At 38.0% G+C, this 19,905-nt stretch overlaps 1 protein-coding gene across 1 annotated transcript in view; it reads left to right on the forward strand.

The window, feature by feature from the left end:
- Positions 1–17,608, forward strand: part of PHYHIPL (phytanoyl-CoA 2-hydroxylase interacting protein like) — a gene marked incomplete at both ends in the record, with an annotated part of 30,931 nt that extends 13,323 nt beyond the window's left edge. Inside the window, 4 exons of the mRNA XM_084290117.1 lie at positions 8,088–8,284; positions 12,306–12,480; positions 13,469–13,586; positions 17,074–17,608. Coding sequence (XP_084146243.1) covers positions 8,088–8,284; positions 12,306–12,480; positions 13,469–13,586; positions 17,074–17,608 — 1,025 coding nt within the window. The remainder of the gene's footprint in view (positions 1–8,087; positions 8,285–12,305; positions 12,481–13,468; positions 13,587–17,073) is intronic.
- Between the last annotated feature and the right edge of the window lie 2,297 nt (positions 17,609–19,905).

Here is a 19,905-nt window from a genome sequence, read left to right on the forward strand (position 1 = left end):
ATTTTTAGCTTGGAAGGAGTATATATGTATGGCCCAACAAACCCACTTGTGAGAATTTTGTGGCTAAGTCAAAATTTATATTCCACAGAAGGGTTAAAACAGGACTATTTGATTTCTGCTTTCTAACGATACTGACCTTCTCTGTACAGATGTAGTTAATTTCCTGTTTAACCTCACGCTGCATTCAGCGTCTGCTGAGAGAATGTTAGAGCAGAGCCCTTTGGTTCTGATGGCATAATCATAGTCCAAAATATATCAGTGAATCTCTCTATGTGCTACCGCTGGCTGTCAGGTCTGCCACACTTGTGTTGTGTATTTGCCATGGTGCTAGTGGAAACATACATCTTTGAGGAAGGTAAGCCCCTGACGTGCCATCAGCCCAAGATCTCAAAGTATGTGATACACAAGCACTTTCACTGAGGCCAGACCAGCATCCAAGCTGAGTTAGTGTTCAAGTGGATGGCAAACCTTCAGGAGTGCTGAATGCTTTCCTTTCATGATACGCTTTCCTTCAGTTGCTGTACTACAGCTCTTGTCAGGCAGCAACCGAGTCTCTGAGCTGTCTTGGTGCAGCGAGAGGCTGCTTGTGGAACAGGGTCTCAGTCCTGTAGCTGACAGCAGGCGGTGAGAAATGATGCTGGGGACAGCGGGGCGCTGCTCGCTGGGAACTAAGCCTGCACATTTGTTGCTGTCGGTTGCAGGACTGAGGTATTGGTCTGCTCCTGATGCGAATCATGGGACTGCTTGTGGAGGGCATTTGTTCTCCATGGGAGACAGAGGAAGAATTGAGCCTTTTGTAAGGGTTTTTACTGAGAGAAGTTCCTTGATGCAGGAACTAGAAAATTTGTATTGCTTTCATAAACTCATTCAGCTTCAAATTTCTTCCAATGGCTAGGTAACCTTTGTGGATATCACCCAAGTGATATCCACAGGTCTACGTAGGCACAGTTTTGGGGTGCACTCACTGCTGAAGAAGCTGGCTGTGCTGAAGGGTCAACTGTGCTCGCAAAGTCTAGGTTTCTTTTTGTTTTTGGAGTATTGCTGCTGAAGTCAATGGCATAGATTAGTAGTAAGGAATCACACTTTGAGTTAAACCAAGTAGCAAGGGAATCTGAATGTATAATGAACATTTCCAAACCTCTTAGTAAATATAGATATATTCTTGTTATAAATAATACTTAATTTTCAGAACTTAAAAAAAATAATAGAGGAGTGCACGTTATCTTACTAGAAAATGCATAACACTAGTGTCAGACATGGGGAGGAAATGAGGAGAAAGATTTTGAGAGGTTTATTCCTCTAACAGGATTTATCGAGCCAGGCATTCTCTTTTTATTTAATGTGGGAAGTGGTTCTACAAGAATACATATTTAGAAAATATTTTAAAATATGTTTATATAAACATAAAAATCTGTGTTAGGAGTTGGTTTACCAAGATTCTGGGTGAGAGAGGGGGTGAGGCATTTAAGAGTCTGAGACAATTTTTTTTGTACAGGAAAAGAAGCACAGATACTGAATAATACATAAATATTACTTAGATGGCTGTGGCTAGCAAGTTGAATTTTGAAATAGGATTGCCATCCTGGAGAAGTGTCACTGACATGGCCTAAGAAATACCTGCCTTGACCTGATCATTTTATAAATGTTGTTGTAGTTGTATTTCCTCTGTATTTTTGTTGTCTCTTAAGCAAGATGATGCAGTGAACATTGAAGCTTTTGAGACTCAGGTTAATTAATTTGCTCGGTAGGGACATATTGTCACAGTCCTGTGGAACAGTCTTACATAGCTAGCAGTTGGACAGAGCCCGTTCATTTCAAAGCTGAGGAAAAAAACAAACAAACAAACAAAAAACAACATTATATTGTATTTGTGATGAAATAAATTTAAATGTGTAGCTAATATGTAATTTCCTGGCACTTTCCTGCCATTTTTGATGGTTATACAGAAAGAATTCTCCCTCCTATTAAAATCTTCTCCCTTATTTTTTGAGGAAGCAACATACCTCCATACCAAGTTAGAAAATTCAGACTGAGTTATAGTACTCAGTGTCACACACAAGCAGTTCTCTGGAATTATGAACTCAGTGTTTTGCCTTTATGGAGCTGATATATAACCGATCAGCTGATCTGTCAGCACAAAGAAAGCTAGAAATTTTTCAAAACTCATAAAAACGTGTCTGGTCATTCTGTGCGAGTTGTATCTAAATGAGTTGTTTTCAGTCGATAATACCACTCTCTACTAAGAGGATTTCTTACCCCATGGTACCGATGTGCTCTTTTTCACGTTGATCCCTCTCATCAAAGATTTCTACTTCAAAAGGTCATAGCTAATGCCTCTCGTTGTATTGGAAATGTTGATATGAGAAACACACTTCCTGTTTTCCCTAATGGATATATTTTAATATCTAAACCAGGTGACATTAAAAAAAAAATCGGATTTGTATCATAAGGTTTTATTTGGCTTTTATTGTATCTATTACATGTGTTATTGGTATCTGTGTATAATGCAAACCTGATCTTCTGAGACTGAAAACTTCACTGGATCTTGTATTTCATTCCTCTGTGCCTCTCATCCCCATTTACCTATCTAGGGTTTACAGATATCCCCCCAGAATATATTAAGAATCTTGCTTTAGCTCTAAATTTTCTGCTAGGTGGGTATGATCTCACCTTTTTTTTTTTTTTTTTTTTTTTTTTCTGGCTTACAAACCTTTGTTTTGTTTCCTTTGATCAAATTCCTAGGTTTTCCTGGAGCTGACACTTCACAGATAAATCCGCTGGGGTTAGTACCTCGAGTGTCTTTTTAAAGACCGTGCTCCGTGGCACGGAGCAGGGAGTTGGCCCAGATGGCCTCCAGAGCTCCCTGCCAACCTCAGCCACACTGTGAGTCTGTGACAATGCCTTAGCAGGAAACACAGTCAACAAGAGATTTTAAAATGATGCAGGGAAGAGCCTTTTTATCGCTTTCTTCTCTTTTCTGTTGGTTGTTCTCCTGGCATGTTTGAGTTCTGTGATATCAAGTGCATTTACATCACTTCAGAGATATGTAACGTTCCACCTTTACTTAGGACAGCTTTGATTTTAAGTGATGGTTTGAATGTGCCCCTCCCTTAATTCCAAAGTCTACTTAGATATTTACAGTTTTCCCATGTATAAAATGCGTATTTCTTACCTGGATGTTGGACAAATGTCCAGTGCCATGAAAAAGAAATACCTTTATGAACAGCTTTCTTATATGACTTTGTTTGCTGTTCTCCCTAGTATCCAAGTCTGCGTTACAGACAGAGTAGTATTTTAGATATGTTTTTTCATCCACAATTAGTGAAGGGAGGCTTTCTCAGCTCCAGCAGAGAAAATGATTTCACCTGGCCCTTCCTTCTTTCAGTTTCTCCAAACGTAATGGACATCGTTGCAGCTGAATGACTATTTCATGAGTTCACCTCACACTGAGTACAAGCAATCGCACTCATTATGGCTTCAATACCTGTTTTGTGTATTTTTTCCCAGTTGATGGATGCCTATTATGTCATTGTATTCAGGCATTTGCAAGTTCTGTTTTCTGTGAATTTGTTTATTGACTGCTGGATAACTTTTCATGCTTTCACAGTGCAGCCAGCTACATAGCTAATGCTGTGAGAGGTGGCATATTAGTATTATGGATGGAGTTATGGGAAAGGAGGCGTGATTTGATTGCTGAGTACAAATCAAGTGAGTTCTTGAATGCTTAGGAGTCCTACTGCAGCCTGTCTGGTATACAGACTTTGAGCATGAGCCCATCTTTTTAGTGCTTCCAAATAATGAAATAGAGTCATAATTTCCACGTGCAGTGTCACAGGAATCTGGAATCAATGTATTATCTTATTGTTCTACTTACATAAAACTTACTTATGAGAGCGGTAAGTAGCCTTAAAGGATGGATTACAAATTAGTCCTTTCAGGATTTCTTTTGTGGATAACATAAACCGTTTGTCTGAGAAATGAAAAAGCAGGCAAGTATTACCTTGCCCTGCTGCAAAGTTCTGCATTTTTAGAATGAAGGAAAAAGAATAACAAAATATTCTAAATTTATAAAAATTCAGTCATTGTGAGGGCTCAGCAACTACCAACTGGAGATGTGTCCAGGTTCTTCCCTACCGCCTTGCCACTGCTGCAGATGTCATGGTTCAGCAATTTGGTTTGAGTGATGAGGCAAATAAAAAAAAAAAATCCTCTTCCAAATATTTTCAGCATAGACTTAACAATTTCTGAGTCTTATCATTTGTCTCCAATAAAGACAGATGAAAGCCATAGATGTTCAATGGGAATTTTCTGCCTTTTTTTTCTCATTCAGAGATAATTTATGTACGTAGAGGATATAATGAGGATGCTAAATTAAGTGTGTCTGTGTGTGTATAAATAAAATTGGTTTGTTACCCATTTGCCAGCATTTTGGCTCAGCTGCAGCAGTGACTATCATGACTGCTTTAAAATTGATTAGACAATTTAACTTGTAATTTAACTCTGGATATGGCAGAGAGAGATAAGCCTGTGAATAGGAGCATAAAACATGAATCGTGCAGTTCTTCAGCTGATCTCAGTAAAGCTAGCATTTTGTGTTTATTCTTTGGCTTTGTAGAAATTTAATGTCTTACGCTTCCAGTGTGACCTGTGCACACGAGTGGTTTTTGACTTTTTATAAGGGTCAAGAATCACTGAGCCCTATTGCTTGTTATAGAAATAAGCTGGTTTGTTGCTGTTGTTGGAACAGAGGTGTTCCTGCAGCACACAGGGATGACATGCCTAGTTGTTGGTTTTTTTGACAGTGAGACCAGGTTTGTTTCACTACTAGCTTTTGTATAATTTTCTGCCTGAAAGAAACCAGAGAGCAGTGTTTCTATCAAGTCCTGCAGTGGCACCCACTGTTGAAGCAACATGAATGCAAAACAAAGCAGCCATTTTAATTGGAAGCTGATCTGTTTCAGTTTGATATGAAGCTATTCAGAGAGACATTTCCTACGCTGCTTCTGTTTTCAATTCCTGTATGTATTGTGATGTTTCATCAAAGAAAGACGAATTTAGCCTCAGTGAAGTGGGAAGACGTTTAACATGAAAGCAGCTTGTTCTAAGGCCTTCTCCACCTGTTTTCATATCCTAACAGTACTAACTTCTTGTCAGCCGGACTTATATTTAGGGAAAATATATTCTATTTTTGAGTAAGTTCAGCTGTTCTCTGTGCATTTAGTAGATTTCCTATTTTCAAATATTGTCTGTTCTTTAATTGATGCTGGTATAAGGAAGAAATTGTTTGAAGTGGATATGCTTTTCGGTATGAAAACCAGTTCAAACCATTTACCAAAGCACAAGTGAGAAAAAGGCAAGGTACCGATGTGTTACCTTGGTAGTCAGCTGGATCTGTGTGGGGGAAAGCTGCATCCTTGGTCACTACTAGGTTCTTAACACTGCCTGTCAATTCAATGGCTTTTGACATTCAGAACTACACAACTAAGTATAAAAATATATATATATACATTACATATATCACAGATACTTCATATTCTAAATACAAGGGAAACTGGAATATTGCTTGCTGGTGATGACTGTGAGATGTTTTATTTATTTCATATTCTGTTATACTCCGCACTTCAGAATCTCTAAACTTATTTTTTCCACTTTCAAAGAACTTTAAAGATTCCAGAAATGTTTGTATTTTGGATTTTGTGGCATCACACACACACAAAAGACAGATAGCTTTGTACTTAGTAATGTGAATGGTTTTATTTTCTCTAGACATATTAAAAATGTTTCTAAATATTATCTGGAGATATTTTGATAAGCATTCGTTCCAGCTATTTATTCACTTCTTAAGTAAAGGAAGTACGATTCTATGGTTCTCTGAAATGGATGAGGAACACAGACATCTAAACATTACTTCCAAAAATTACATAGAAAACAGTAGCCATTTATGGGAGCACTTTTGCTCTTTAACTGTCATGAGTGTGCTCTGAAATCTTTTTTCATCTTGGTTACTTCAAGTCAGTGGTCATTACTGCTTTGTGCATCTCCTGAAGTTTAAATTACTTGGGTCGTTTATAATGTGGCTGGAGCCCAGAGGTGCGGAGTATACAAGCTCAGTTTTGAAGCGATGTTGTGTATTGGAGTATCATGGATATATATGGCAGCTTGTGTGCTCGTGTCCTTATCCAGTCATTCAGTGTGCTGGGATCTGAGTCCCTCCAGCTCTGTAGGTGTGAGAACCTCAGCAGCGTCACCCCGTCTTGTTAAACACAAGGCCTTGCTCCTGAAAGAGCAATCATGCTACTTTTTAGTGTACCTGGTAGAGCTTTTAGTCATTTTTCAAATACAGAATGCTCACAAAACAAAGCAATGCTGCTTTCTCCCTGCTAGCTTTCTGAAATCTCATGGAGGGGAAAGCATGCACTGGGTATTTTGTATGAACAGAAAGCCTTCAGTAATGACTGGTATTCCCGAATCTGTTGCACTCAGTGCAGCTGTTGAAAAAGTCCCCGTGTCTGGAACAAATAGCATTGCATTTTGAGGAAGACCATATACTTTCTGACTTGGATATTGATTAAAAAGGGGTGGGAGTCATAGGGGGGAAGGCAATAAGATGTTTAAAAAATAGAAGACATGTTGGTTGTAAATATACCAAATGAAACAAAAATATAAAAGTATTACTATTGGTTCTTTAAATCATCATCAATAAAATTACTTTGTTGTAATACCACCTGGAAATATATGGATTTCTCAGGCACTGTAACTGGATTTCATGTATCCACCTGGAGAATTCTGAACAACCAGAACAACCTGAACAATTCCTGAACTGAGGTGTCGATGTAACTCTTTGATAACATACGCTGACAGGTTGAAAAGTCCCTAAGGACTTACAAGTCACATATTTTATTATTATTACTGACTGGATCCCTTTGTGTCCATTATTTTTATCAGTTATGATGGACAGGTATAATGTTACCTCTTGCTGTACTTAGATGAGACTAAAAATAATTGTGGCAATGTGTTCCCCACATATCTCTGGTACAACTGTAGCATGGTCTCCCTGCCTTTCACCTCTGGGCACAATTTGGGAGTTTTCCTTACTTTTTTATACATACTTTTTTTTTTTTTTTTTCCTCCTCCTTTGTTTCTTTCTATTCTTATTTAAGGGTGTGTGGGGTTTTTGTTGTTTTTCATTGCCGCTTCTTTATTCCTTCTATTCATCATTTTCTCTATTTATTTTTTTCTTTTTATCCACTTATTTTTCTCTTGTCTTTCAGGTCTTTTGTATTGTTTGCTTGCTTTTGAATTGTGTTTTATGTAGTACAAGATCACGTAATGTTTCTGAGTTACAATATTCACTGTATGCTGTGCAACAAGGTTGCCCTGGAACTAAGAGAAGACCTAATTTGGGTACCTGTGATGCTTCTGGGGAGTCAGTGGACATGTGCTCATTATGTTCAGCATATATGCACTTAGAGATATTAGGAAAAAAAAAAAGCAGGGGGTATCAATTGGGCAATAGAAAAAAGACAGGAAAATGACACTGGTGTATATGTCCCTTTTAACTTGCCTCAGTAAAATGACTCCTTTGTTAATGGTTTCGTTGTGGAGGAGAGTATTTTACATATGTGTATGTATAGACACCATCTATTAACCTTGAGGAGGGTGGTTTTACTTTGGGCTTGAAAAATACTTTTAGGACGCATGTGATTTCTATTTGTATTTATTTCGTGGACAAGTATGGATGGGGCCATTATGTTAACTGAACTGTGGACATTGCTGGCATCTTAACTAATCAGTGTAGCACCAGAAAACTTCAGATGTTTCTTTTTCTCAAACTGTAACTGCACAAAGTTGTGATATTAGCCAGTCTATGAAGCCCACTTACATGTTACAAGTTCACATGAGGAATGCCATCCCTTTTCAGTATTTCTCATCATTCAAATTGAGGCTTGCATAATAGTGCCTTACCATTGCTTCTAAGTACCACCTGTGAGATTTTGTTAAAGGCTATTCAGAGGTGGCATCATATAAGGAAACAGAATCTAGTAGGACCTTAACTGATCATGCTTTTTTTTTTTTTTTTAATGCAGGGAATAAATCACAAGACAGTGGAATTGCAGAAATGGAGGAACTTCCCGTCCCACACAATATCAAAATAAGTAACATCACGTGTGATTCCTTCAAGATTTCTTGGGATATGGATTCTAAATCCAAGGATCGCATTACTCATTACTTCATTGATCTCAACAAGAAAGAAAACAAGAATTCCAACAAATTTAAACACAAGGTAAATTTATTTTAAAAATGAAGGTGGAAATGCATGACTTTAAATAGTTGAATCTCAGTGGTTTATGAACTGTTCAAAACCAGGTATAGGACATCTGGCCAAGGTGGGTTTGATTAATCTGACTGGCAATATTTTTTTACATAGAATACCTCCACTTAAACCTTATGTGCATGTACACGCAAACACATTTGTTTTATAGAGAAAGTAATATTACCTTTTCTATTTCATTTGAAACTAAAACAGTTTTGGAAGCTGTACAATTTATTGTAAGATAGACGTTTTTATTCCTGACTAGTTCTTAATCGTTATTTAAACAATTTATGTTTTCTGTGCCTGTCCTCAATCAGTGACAGACCCATGATGGCAATACCTGTTGTTTCAACAGAAGAGTCAAAAATTCTAATGCACTTCTAGGAAGGCTTCCAGCAATCTTAGGTTGCAGCATTCAGCACTGTGACCTGAATATTCATCTGGCCTATATCCTTGAACCACTGATGGAGAGACATACTGAATGTATTGCCGAGTCTATTGTTATCAATAACAGAAAAAATTGCTTCAACTTCAAACAGTTCAAATACTGAGATGTCTGTAGAAACATGGAATGAGATATAAAAGGAGATTAAACACCACAGCCATCTGCAAATTAATTATCTGCAGTCTTGGCAAGATCCCTAAAAGATAAGGTTGGCCAAGGCACAAATAACCATCCAGACAAATATGAGCACTCCAATTTTACTAACACCTAAACTACTCTTGGTGTATAAACCAATGGGACAGCCTGTTCACAGCATGTGTGTAACCCTCCATTTATGCTTCCTTATTAGATTTTTTTTTGTCGTTTTTAACATGGTTGTAAATAGCATATTCATTAAGTGTAACAAAAATCACTTACTGCTATTTGAAGTCAAGGATTTCACACATTTGGCCTACAAGATGCTGCAGATGATAGGAAGTGGTATGCAAAGCAGTACCAAATTTAATGTTATAATAGCCTTTACTCTGATCCAGTTTTAATTGTGGTAATGAATGATTTGTTTGGTTGTTTTTTTCTTATGGCAGCCTTTGAAGTTCAATTCCCATTCCCATTTTATGCTGCAAGAATAAATACGCCTTCCACTATAAATGTTTACTGAGATGGATTTGTCTTAATTGTTTCATTTTATTAATTTACATGTTTTTCATTCATATGCAAACCGGTGTTAAAATTGTAAAATTTGTTTTTGTAAAAGGTAGAGCCACTCTGGCAGACCAAATGCTAAATTCTCTTAAAAATCTTTATTGCAGTGATGAGACTATTGTGAAAAATGAGGAAAAATATTTGTAGTAATATTAAAAACCTTACTCAGCATAAGGGTCGCGTGAATGTCTACAAGGGCCTGTTTCTCTCACGGGTGATAAGCTCAGCTACTTCCTAACTTGTAGAGAGTTAGTGTGCTATATGAGATGGTTGTGAGCCAAAGTGAGTTGGGATGTAGATTTAACCTGGTAAACAGATTCTGTACTTCAGTAAATGGTGTTTATTTCCTTCTGGAAGAGCAAATGTGAATGCTTTGTACTTTCAATGCTTTTTCTGTTGGCAAATACATACTCAACTTGTTTAGGGTACATATTGTTTTATTACGTAGGACTATTGTTATATTTGGGAAGGAGATTTGTAGTAGTATGTAAAGACTAGAATGTGGATGTATGATTATTCCCGTATAATAGGTAGGGAAATGAGGCTCAGCTATGCAGCGAAGCTAGGAGTGCTGAGCTCCTGCATTGTGTCCTGCAAGCAGACTTGGCAAAGGGAAGGATGAGATGAAGTGCAAGAAAGCTGAAAATTGAAATCAGCTTCTTTAGAGAAGAAAAGGGACTACAGAATAGGCAGGCTTCTCTTCCCAAAGAGTGAGGTAGTGTGACTGGTATACCAGTATAGTGGTATACTGGTTTTGGGTGCCACAGTGTAAGAAGGAAATAAAGCTATTAGAGAGCATCCAAAGGAGGGCTACAAAGATGGTGGAAGGTCTTAGAGGACAAGACATACAAGGAGCAGCTGAGGTCCCTTAGGTCCCTTGGTTTGTTCAGCCCAGAGCAGAGCAGAGTGTGCCCAGAGGAATTTCAACATGAACATTTATTTCTGAGGTCAGCATAGTGATCTTATTTAAAAAAAAAAAAAAATAAAAAAAAAAAAGGCTTTGCTTAGAAAAAGAACAATAAGTTAAATTTATGAAAAGCATCATTCTTCCCTTCCCCGCCCCCTCCCATCCCACTCCATCCCCCTACCCCACCACGTAAGAGAAACTCCTCTAAGTGATGTTGTGGCTCTGGGTGTTCTGGCCTCTTCTGGTGTAGTTCAAAGAGTTTCCTGATGCACAGCCGGGAGGTAAGGCTTTGAGCCATGGGGGTAATGAGGCTTTTAATGTTGTGTGAACACTCAGAAAATTAATGGGGGCAAAAACCGCTACAGTGTCATGGGCACAGAGAGCAGACCCAGGTGGAGTCAGCTTTTACCACAGCCAAAGAAAAGATGACAAGAAGACTAATGAGTGGAACTGTAGCAGCTGCTGACTGCATTAGCATTGGTAAATCCAGTTCAGTGGGATGCCTTTACAATGTAGTTCTAGGGTGGTAACTTTAAATGTCACCCTCCCCCCTGTACTTTTTTTTTTCTCTTTTGTATATTATGTATTTCAGAATACAGAACTTAGTACTTAACATAGAAAGTTTTCTCCAAGATGTTTGTAATTTGATTTAAATGAAAATTAACATAAAAAGAAACCAAAGTAACAACAAAATCTTACCCTTGATCATCAGTCAATCACATTTCAGTTTTGTAATATCTCAAGCTGCTAGTTTTAGTTTTGTAATATAGAAACTGAAGAAAAATGATAAAAAGAGATTTTTCCATAATAGAAGATGTTCAAAAAAAATCTTCCATGTCTTGCTTACAGATCATGAATAGGAGGAGTCTACTTTCTGTTTTTTTTTTTGTTTGTTTGTTTGTTTGTTTGTTTTTTGTGTGTGTGTGTTTTTCCTTAAGGGTCTGCTTTGTTAGAATTTATATGTGGGTAACTATTGACTAGCATTTACATGTGGATAGCTATGGATATTACCTAAAATGTCTACTTTTTGAGTGGAAGCCATCTTACTGTTCTGTGGTTACTGGTAAATGTTAAAGAACAAACACCTCTCACTCTCTCACAGCTTCTCAGCTACAATGTGTAAAGAGTCATTCAACTTCACTGTGAGTCCCTCAGTGTGTGTCCCGCAGTGTTTACCCACAGTTCTAGTATAAATTGTCCAGTTCATTTTTTCTTCCCCTTGGTGGTCTGAGCTGCAGGTTTTGGTGCTGCAGATGCCAACTATTTCAACAACAAAAAGTAGCTATACCTGTCTGTACGCCTGCAGTAGTAGGTATACTTCTGTGTTGCACTATCGTGGGATGTGCTGACAGAACACCTGAAATGTGGGGGAGCAAGAGGTGTGGTGATAAGCAGAGAACATCTAGCGATATGTTCGGTTTGTTCTGGCCATTCCCTGTGCATAAGGGTATTTTGAAATATGTAAAGTGCACAAAGTTACTCTGCAACGTTTGATTTTCTCTGTTCAAGGTGGAGGATACCAACAGCGATATAGGTGGACTCAATGACTGCAGGAGGAATCTTGCTTGGTTGCACTGAAAGAAAAGCTTGTCAATAAGAGCCCAAGTAGTACTTAAATTAACACGTCCTCATGCTCTGCTTGCATGCTTAAGCATAAATGACCTTAGTCTGAATTGTGTGTTTGGGCTATATATAATGGTCTGTATTCGTGTGGAACCACAAATAAACTCTTGTGTGCCAGTTACCAGTGTAGCTTTTAGAGCAGACCTCAGGCCATTGTCCTAGGCTGCTCTGTTAACTTCACTGCACCAATGGATCGTGAGATGTAGTTAATACTTACACAGCAGAGCCAAGGGCTGGGGAGTGGTGGTGGATTGGTTTGGTTGTTGTGCTGACCTTTTTGTGTTGTTGTGTTGTTGTTTTTTTGTTCCCATCAGGATGTACCAACTAAATTGGTCGCCAAAGCTGTTCCTTTGCCTATGACGGTCCGTGGACACTGGTTCTTGAGCCCAAGAACAGAATACACAGTAGCAGTGCAGACAGCATCAAAGCAAGTTGACGGCGATTACGTTGTTTCTGAGTGGAGTGAAATCATTGAGTTTTGCACAGCAGGTAATGTTTCTGAGAAAAGAACGCCCCATAGGTGTATCCAATAAGGCTAGCTTTGCTGCATGAATGGATTAGCCATCTACCAGTGTGCAGTAGCTTGGTAGGCTTAATAGTTAGATTTGTAAACTGCAATACTAGCTTTGGGCTTTGTATGCACTCTGGTTTGATGCATTAATGAGAGGAGGGAAGCAGCTGCAGTGCCCCTTTGTGTTCCACAATAGTTCAGCTGCCCAGAACTGCTGTGTCTTGTACCATTGCTTCTTCCAAACCAGGAAAGGAGATTGGTGAACTGCAATGGAGCGGGGCCACTTGTGTGCCTCTTGTTGCCCGCAAGCCCAGTGGAGAAAATACTGGCAGCTCCCTAACAGACAGCTTGCTTAAGCCATTCTGCTGTTCTTTGTGTGCTGCAAAGCCTGAGTACCACCAATACTCTGTCTCAAGGACTAGTACATGTACCTTTAGCCTGTCATTGATTTATAAACGTATTCTATTGGCTGAACATCACCCAACATCAACACGCCTGCGTGTGTGAAAGTTGGGAGCTGTAGGAAGCTCTCTATGAAGCCCATGTTGGTTGAGATGTAGTTTAGGCTGGGTTCTAAGCAAGGTTTTTTAATTGTGTGGCTCATAACCAGGTACACTGCAGCAAGCATTTTATTAAATGACATAAGTCAGAGGGCAATTCTGAGCTCCTCTGCATTTGCCAAATACAAGAAACCACCTCTAACACAAGGAATCCCAAGGTGAGAGTTACCAGAGGCTTGCAAAGTATTCATGGGGAAAGGAGTGGGGAGAATCAAATCTGCATGCTCCTGCCAACTGTTTCTTGCTGCTGCTGGAAGCTGATGCCGAGCTTGATAGCTGCTCAATAGCTGCTGCGTGCTGTGAGGTATGTTATTTAGGCTCTGCTCCCCATTATGTCTGTTGTTTTTGAAGAGCATTGTGTTTTTTCTCCCCTCTTATACTAGCAGATTTGTCTTTTTTTCCTCAGATTATTCAAAAGTTCACCTAACACAGCTTTTGGAAAAAGCTGAAGTGATTGCAGGCCGTATGCTTAAATTGTCTGTTTTTTATCGGAATCAGCACAAAGAATACTTTGATTATACCAGGTAAGAAAGTAAACAGATGCAAAATTGTTTGGCAAATTACAGTAGTAATGAAAATAAGTAAATGGAGGCAGCTGTGGTAAAGCTGGAGCGGGATGTCTGTGCACTATTGCCAGTTCAGAAGAAGGGAGAAATAAAAGGTAACTAATTTCTTCCACCTTGTCTTGCTCAGCACTTTGATTAGGAAATAAAAGTTTGTGTTTTAGAGCAGGAATTTAAGTACTCACAGAGTCTCCAGCCTCATTAAAGTGCCTATGATATTGTAAGTGTTTAGTAGCCAAATATTGCCATTGTATTCAGAAATTCATGGTGAGATGTCTAATAGTGTGAATGCACAATTGTATCTATCAGTAAGTGTTTGCCTGTAGATAAGAGTTCTATCTATCTCATGTATTTGCTCTCCACATACAATCACCCCATTTGTGCGCCCAAATGACGTAACTGGGGCTCTGTAATGAAAACCTTAATTTACAGATCATGTTTGTGTGGGGAGGAGGGATGTTTAGACAATTTGAGAACACTGCTTCAGTTGGAATGAATAAATGGGATAGCTGGAGGTAGGTTCCTTATTCCTGCATGGAGAGCCAGTGTGACCTTGCACACACAAGCAGAAGCACCATTACACTAGAAAAGACGACATTTCAATGGGAGGAGTCAAAGCTCACCTACAAGAACAGCCACCATGCAGCGGTAACCTTCTGCTGTTTGTTAGAAGAACGTGGATGAGAGGTAAGTGGCGTGACAGCGGCTGTTTCAGCACTGGTGCTGGGGCTGCTCCTTTGCTACATAATGCCAGTTTTAGGTGCGTTTTGCATTAGTACCTACATAGAACTATTTTTTTAAAAAACTGGTGAAGAAACAAAATATTCTGTAGGTCCACCTTCAAAAAGCAGAGTCCACCACCCTTGGAAATGTTCCTCTTTGTAGTCATGAGTACATACGGGATTCTAGGATTGTCTTATATATTGCAGAGCATGGGGTTTCCTCCTTCCTTTGCGATTTGGGAGAATTATGTTGTTGCGCGTTGATAGAGCTGCATATTCAACGGAGGTAGCAAATTAATTGCATTTTAAGGTCTCTGAGGACCTAGTAAATCTACTGCCACCTTGGACTAGGACTGGATACCACAGAAGGGAAATTGCAGTTTCTGATTCTCTTACAGCTTTATTTTCAGTTGTGTAATCATGATGTGTCCACTCTTGTGTTCACAGAGCTTTAAAAATTGCTACTGAGGTACATTTGTAACTCTGGTTTTGGCCTTTTTCTGCCAAATGTGACTCTTTAATTGATTGCACTGTATCTTTTCCCTCCCTCTTCTTACGGTCTTTCTTGGGTTGATACAACTAAATTTGTTGTCTTTGAGTTTTGCCAGGTCAGTATAAAGCTAGGATAGCTGTAACTGTCTAACAGTGGTCTTTTCTGATCAGAAGTGTACTAACGTGGTTGCAAGGGTTAGTCCTGCAAGGCACGCTTCTGAACGGTGTGTTAAAAACCCTAATCACAGGCTTCCTTTTAGGAAAAATTCCTTTGTTGTACCATTTCTTCTAGTGGCCTCTGTAGTGTCCTAACTAGTAAACGAGTCAGAAAAAGCTTATGGGGTGGCTCTAGTAGTACCAATAGCCAATGAGCAACTACCCCTAAATGTAGGATTTTGAAATGTGACACACGTCACTGCTGCTTCCCTCGTCTGGAAGTGCAATAGAGCAACTCAGCTCCCTGGGGAAGAGTGACCTATAATTAGCATAATTGGCCACTGGATGTCAGTATCTTGCCACAGAAATAAAGCTGCAAGCCTGTTTTCTCAGGTTGCAGAGAGAGTGGTTATTCAAGCTGATTTTTTTTTCCTTAGCATTCACTTCAGTCATAATATACCAATTGTATCTCACTCTCCTCCTCCCCTCCCCTGAAAAGCCCAATGTTTTGTATAATGGGGCTTGAGACAGTAACTATTTGAATAGCCAGAAAACCTCTGAACTTTAACTTAATCATAAATTGAGATTTGCTTCTGAGAAGACTAGAAATAAGGGGAAGGGAACACCCAGAATTGGAGACATTACTGTGTTGTTGATTAGAGCTTTCTTACCTTCTTACTTGTACACTGAATGTGTTTGCTTTGACTGCTACCTCCAGTTTAACCAGGTAAAATCTTTTCTCAGACAGCACCATTTTTCCTGGAGTTGTCGCAAATTTAAAAGAGAGATTAAAAACTTGTTCTCACTTGCTTAGTAAAAGAGGGAGGGGAGATAGATGTAAGACTCTACAACCCTAATGCCTTCTTAATCTGTCAATGTGTATAAATCAATGTGTATAAATGCAATCTTTAAGGGTAAAGGTCTTTAAAGGTAAGGTTGTGGTTTTTTTTTACAGGACTTAAAAGAGGGAATGTTTCAGTTTCTGGCATTAAATGGTTGCAGGTGCAGAGATAGCCAAAGCTGTTGCTACAGCACATACAAAGAAGCATGGGTCACAAGTTCTGGGGAATGTCTTTGCTGTACATAAAATCTCAGGTGCTACAGAGGACTAAGTGGGGTGTTTAAGATTGTCCTCATAAATTTAGCAGCCTAATGCTGCTGAGTGCAATTCAGGATTTAGAGGTTTAAAAATTCACTTGAATGTTTCTTTTCAGTGTAACCAAATTGAGCTCAGCTTGCAAAAAATAAAAAGTCATGTACATTGTTGTACCTTAGGACTAGTAACTGCAGGAGCTGGATACCAACCAAAGTGGAACCCAACCAAATTACCTAATTAATACTGTGCCCAGCTCTGCTTTGACTGAAGTCACCTGTAGAAAAATTAGTCCTGAAATTATCATTTTGTGGAAAAAAAAATGTAAAATATAAATAAAATATATAAATATATATATATATAAATACAATATATAAATACAAAATATAAATGTAAAAGAATAAAAATGTATAAAACATAATATAAAAAAAGAATAGCAAGTATCAGACACTATGTTCCTTCCTATAATGTCTCTGAGAAACATAATTCAGAAATAACTTTAGCACCTTTCCCACATGAACTACATACTGCCTATGCTAAAAATATGCATTAACTAACAATAGGTTCAGCATATTGAGATTCACTTGCAATTTCCAGCACGTGATTAAATTAAAATATGTTTATTGTTAGAATTTTAGTGGAAAGCTGAACAGATCAGCTAATGGAAGCTATTGGTGCTTTGGGGACTTTTTTGTTTGTGCTATTGTTTGCCTTCTTTCATAGAATACTGATGCAGCTCACAGCTGACAGAGAAGGTAGACTGGAAATGCAATTTTTTTTTCCCTTGAGCAGGAGTTGCACTACCCCTTTCTGAGTCTGGCTTCACTTGAGTTTCTTGGTCTGAAAATCATGACACTTACCACAGGTCTCAGTTTAATGGTTTTCCTTTATGTCTCTTCTGTACTGTTACTGAACAGCATGAAGTCCTAACTTACCACTCTCTTAATGTGTTACACAATAAACAATAGCAGTCATTCATTTGTAGAGAGCACCATGGGAACGCCCTGCAGCCTTCTGTTAAGGATAACAGTGGCAGCCATGGCTCTCCAATCAGCGGGAAGTTGGAAGGCATCTTCTTTAGCTGCAACACCGAGTTTAACACTGGGAAACCACCACAGGATTCACCATATGGAAGATACAGGTTTGAGATTGCAGCTGAAAAACTCTTCAACCCAAATACTAACTTGTACTTTGGAGACTTCTACTGCATGTACACAGCCTACCACTACGTCATTCTCGTTATCGCCCCTGTTGGATCACCAGGAGATGAATTCTGTAAGCAGCGCCTTCCTCAACTAAATATAAAAGATAATAAATTTCTGACCTGTGATGAAGAAGATGGTGTAATGGTTTACCATCATGCCCAGGATGTTATTCTGGAAGTAATTTACACTGATCCTGTGGATCTCTCCCTCGGCACAGTTGCAGAAATTACTGGTCACCAACTAATGAGCTTGTCTACTGCAAATGCAAAGAAAGATCCCAGCTGCAAGACCTGCAATATCAGTGTTGGACGTTAAAAATTCCCTCGTTACTTAGGAGCCTTCAAACCTCTGTTGCCCATTTCCATAGTCAGACATTTTTGTCAGAAGCATGCACATGCCGCTGTCACCAAAAGCAAACATGGGTCTTCAAAATCTCCAATAGCGTTTTTAGTATTTCTTCTCTCCCTCCTTCCCTTCTGTTCACCCAATGCTTTAAATGATTAGAAGTCCTGGATTTTTTTTCCGGCAACCATTTATACCTAGATGCTGCAAAAAATGTTTTCTGTTTCTTGCCAAATGTAACAAAATCCTATATAAACTGCTTTAGCAAAACAAAAATAACGGCTTATAAATGGTGTTTAAATATGCATTCATTTTAACTACTGAACAAATACTGGGATAACTCCAAACAGCATGAAAGGTTGTAACTGCAGCATGATTTAAATTTCAAATCCTAGAAATGTCAGCACTTCCAACGTGTTGTTTGACAGTGTTATTTATGTTATTTATATTAGCTAACTGAAAGCAGAAACTGTGTCTTGACATAATAAATATAATAGAAAAATATTTTATTTGTACTGTTGTATAAAATATTATACAATCATATAGAATATATAGATCACATTTTAATATCAATTGTATACATGTCATGAAATCATTTTCCCTTATCAAAGATGTAGTTTGTAAACTTCAAATAGCTCTGTATCTGTTCCTGTTGCTCTAGATGACTTTAATTAAAACAGATTTACGAAGGAGACCATTCTGATTCATAAAAGTTACAAATTATTAAATCAGTACACTGAAACAACATACCTCTAAGAAATTAAAAAAAAAAATCATTTTTAGTCATCATACTTTTTCCTCCAAGCTACTTGAAAACAGGTACGTACATCTTCAAAATCATGCTGAGCCATTACATACAATAGAAGTACAAACGTGGTTGGTACATAATAGGCTTTAAAAAATGAAATTTTTCTTACCAAGATAGATAGAAAACAGGTTGCTTATACTATGTGGTCAATACAAAATGACAGTTAAAGCAGAACACTAAACATGATTCAACTTACTGAAGTCCTTTTTTCTGTTTTCATTCTTCCTCCCTTTATGTCTGGGATAGGTATTTTCCCAAATCCCTGGTTTTCATTTGCAGTACAAAAATGTTGATAAGCCTCCTGTTAACAGTTCACTTTTAACACAAATGGTTTATCACAAATAGTGAAAAAAAAATCCTTAATATTACAAAGTGTGGTACTCTGAAAGTTAAGAAAGATGCATAATTCCAATGGAAAAATATCTTTTTTATAATCTTATTTATAGTAAATGAGAAGTCTAACGTTCCTCATCAGATAACTGTGACACTCACTTATATACCATGTACTTTAATCTATCCAAAATATCTTAGCATAATGCAATAATCTAGTCTTGTCTTTTATATATATATATATATATGGTAATTTATAACACAGGAAATACTTTGACATTTTTACAAAGTGCATGCTTCTAAACAAGCTTTGGTAATTAGAAAAGCAAATTAGCATCAGGCAAAATAAAGTGCAAAAGTTCAATACAGAAATGAAAATTAGCACATAGTTGACCTATTTACTGAATTTTATGTACCACAATGTGTACCACTTTTTTATGTCCTGTAAACCGTAGTGAAAAGGACAGCATCCAGTACCTATGTTTTATCTCTTCCCAGTAGACTACCTGTTTATTTCGCCAAATGCTTGCTCTTATTTCCAAAAAAAAACCAAAATCAAAAACACTATCTCCACTGTCTCCATTTGGCAGCTATATTCCTTCCTTCTCTCTCTCTCTTTTTTTTTTTTTTTTTTTTTTTTGCGCATAGGCAGCATCACTTTGCTCTACTCTCAGAATTATAGACCAAATCCTGTCACTGATTTTGTGTACGCACCTTTCTTTGAAGCTACTGGAACTGAATGGCAACTCTATCTTGAGAACCAACAGCAATAGTTAATTACAGTGCATGTAAATCCTGCTAAGAAATGTGTGGTACATTACCAAATACTAAGATATACTAGAAACCTGGAGAGCATTTCCTCACACTTTTTAAACCTAAGAACAGGTCAAACTGAGTCTCAACCATACTTCAATGTCCTTTTAATTTCTAACATTTTCACAGTGCACTTCAAGGCTTTTCAAAAGGAAAAAAATATATATACTATAGATCACTCACCCACACTTAATATTCTCGTATATTGCTGTCCTCGCTCATCCCAGCTTGTATAATTGGTAAAGTGCATCAAAAAATCTCAGTGTGTCAAATAATTGTGCAGCAGACCAAGACCTGTAAGACAACTGCCTCATTTTTT

The sequence above is a fragment of the Netta rufina genome (genome assembly GCF_964035555.1).
Source record: "Netta rufina genome assembly, chromosome: 7".
NCBI classification, from domain to species: domain Eukaryota; kingdom Metazoa; phylum Chordata; class Aves; order Anseriformes; family Anatidae; genus Netta; species Netta rufina.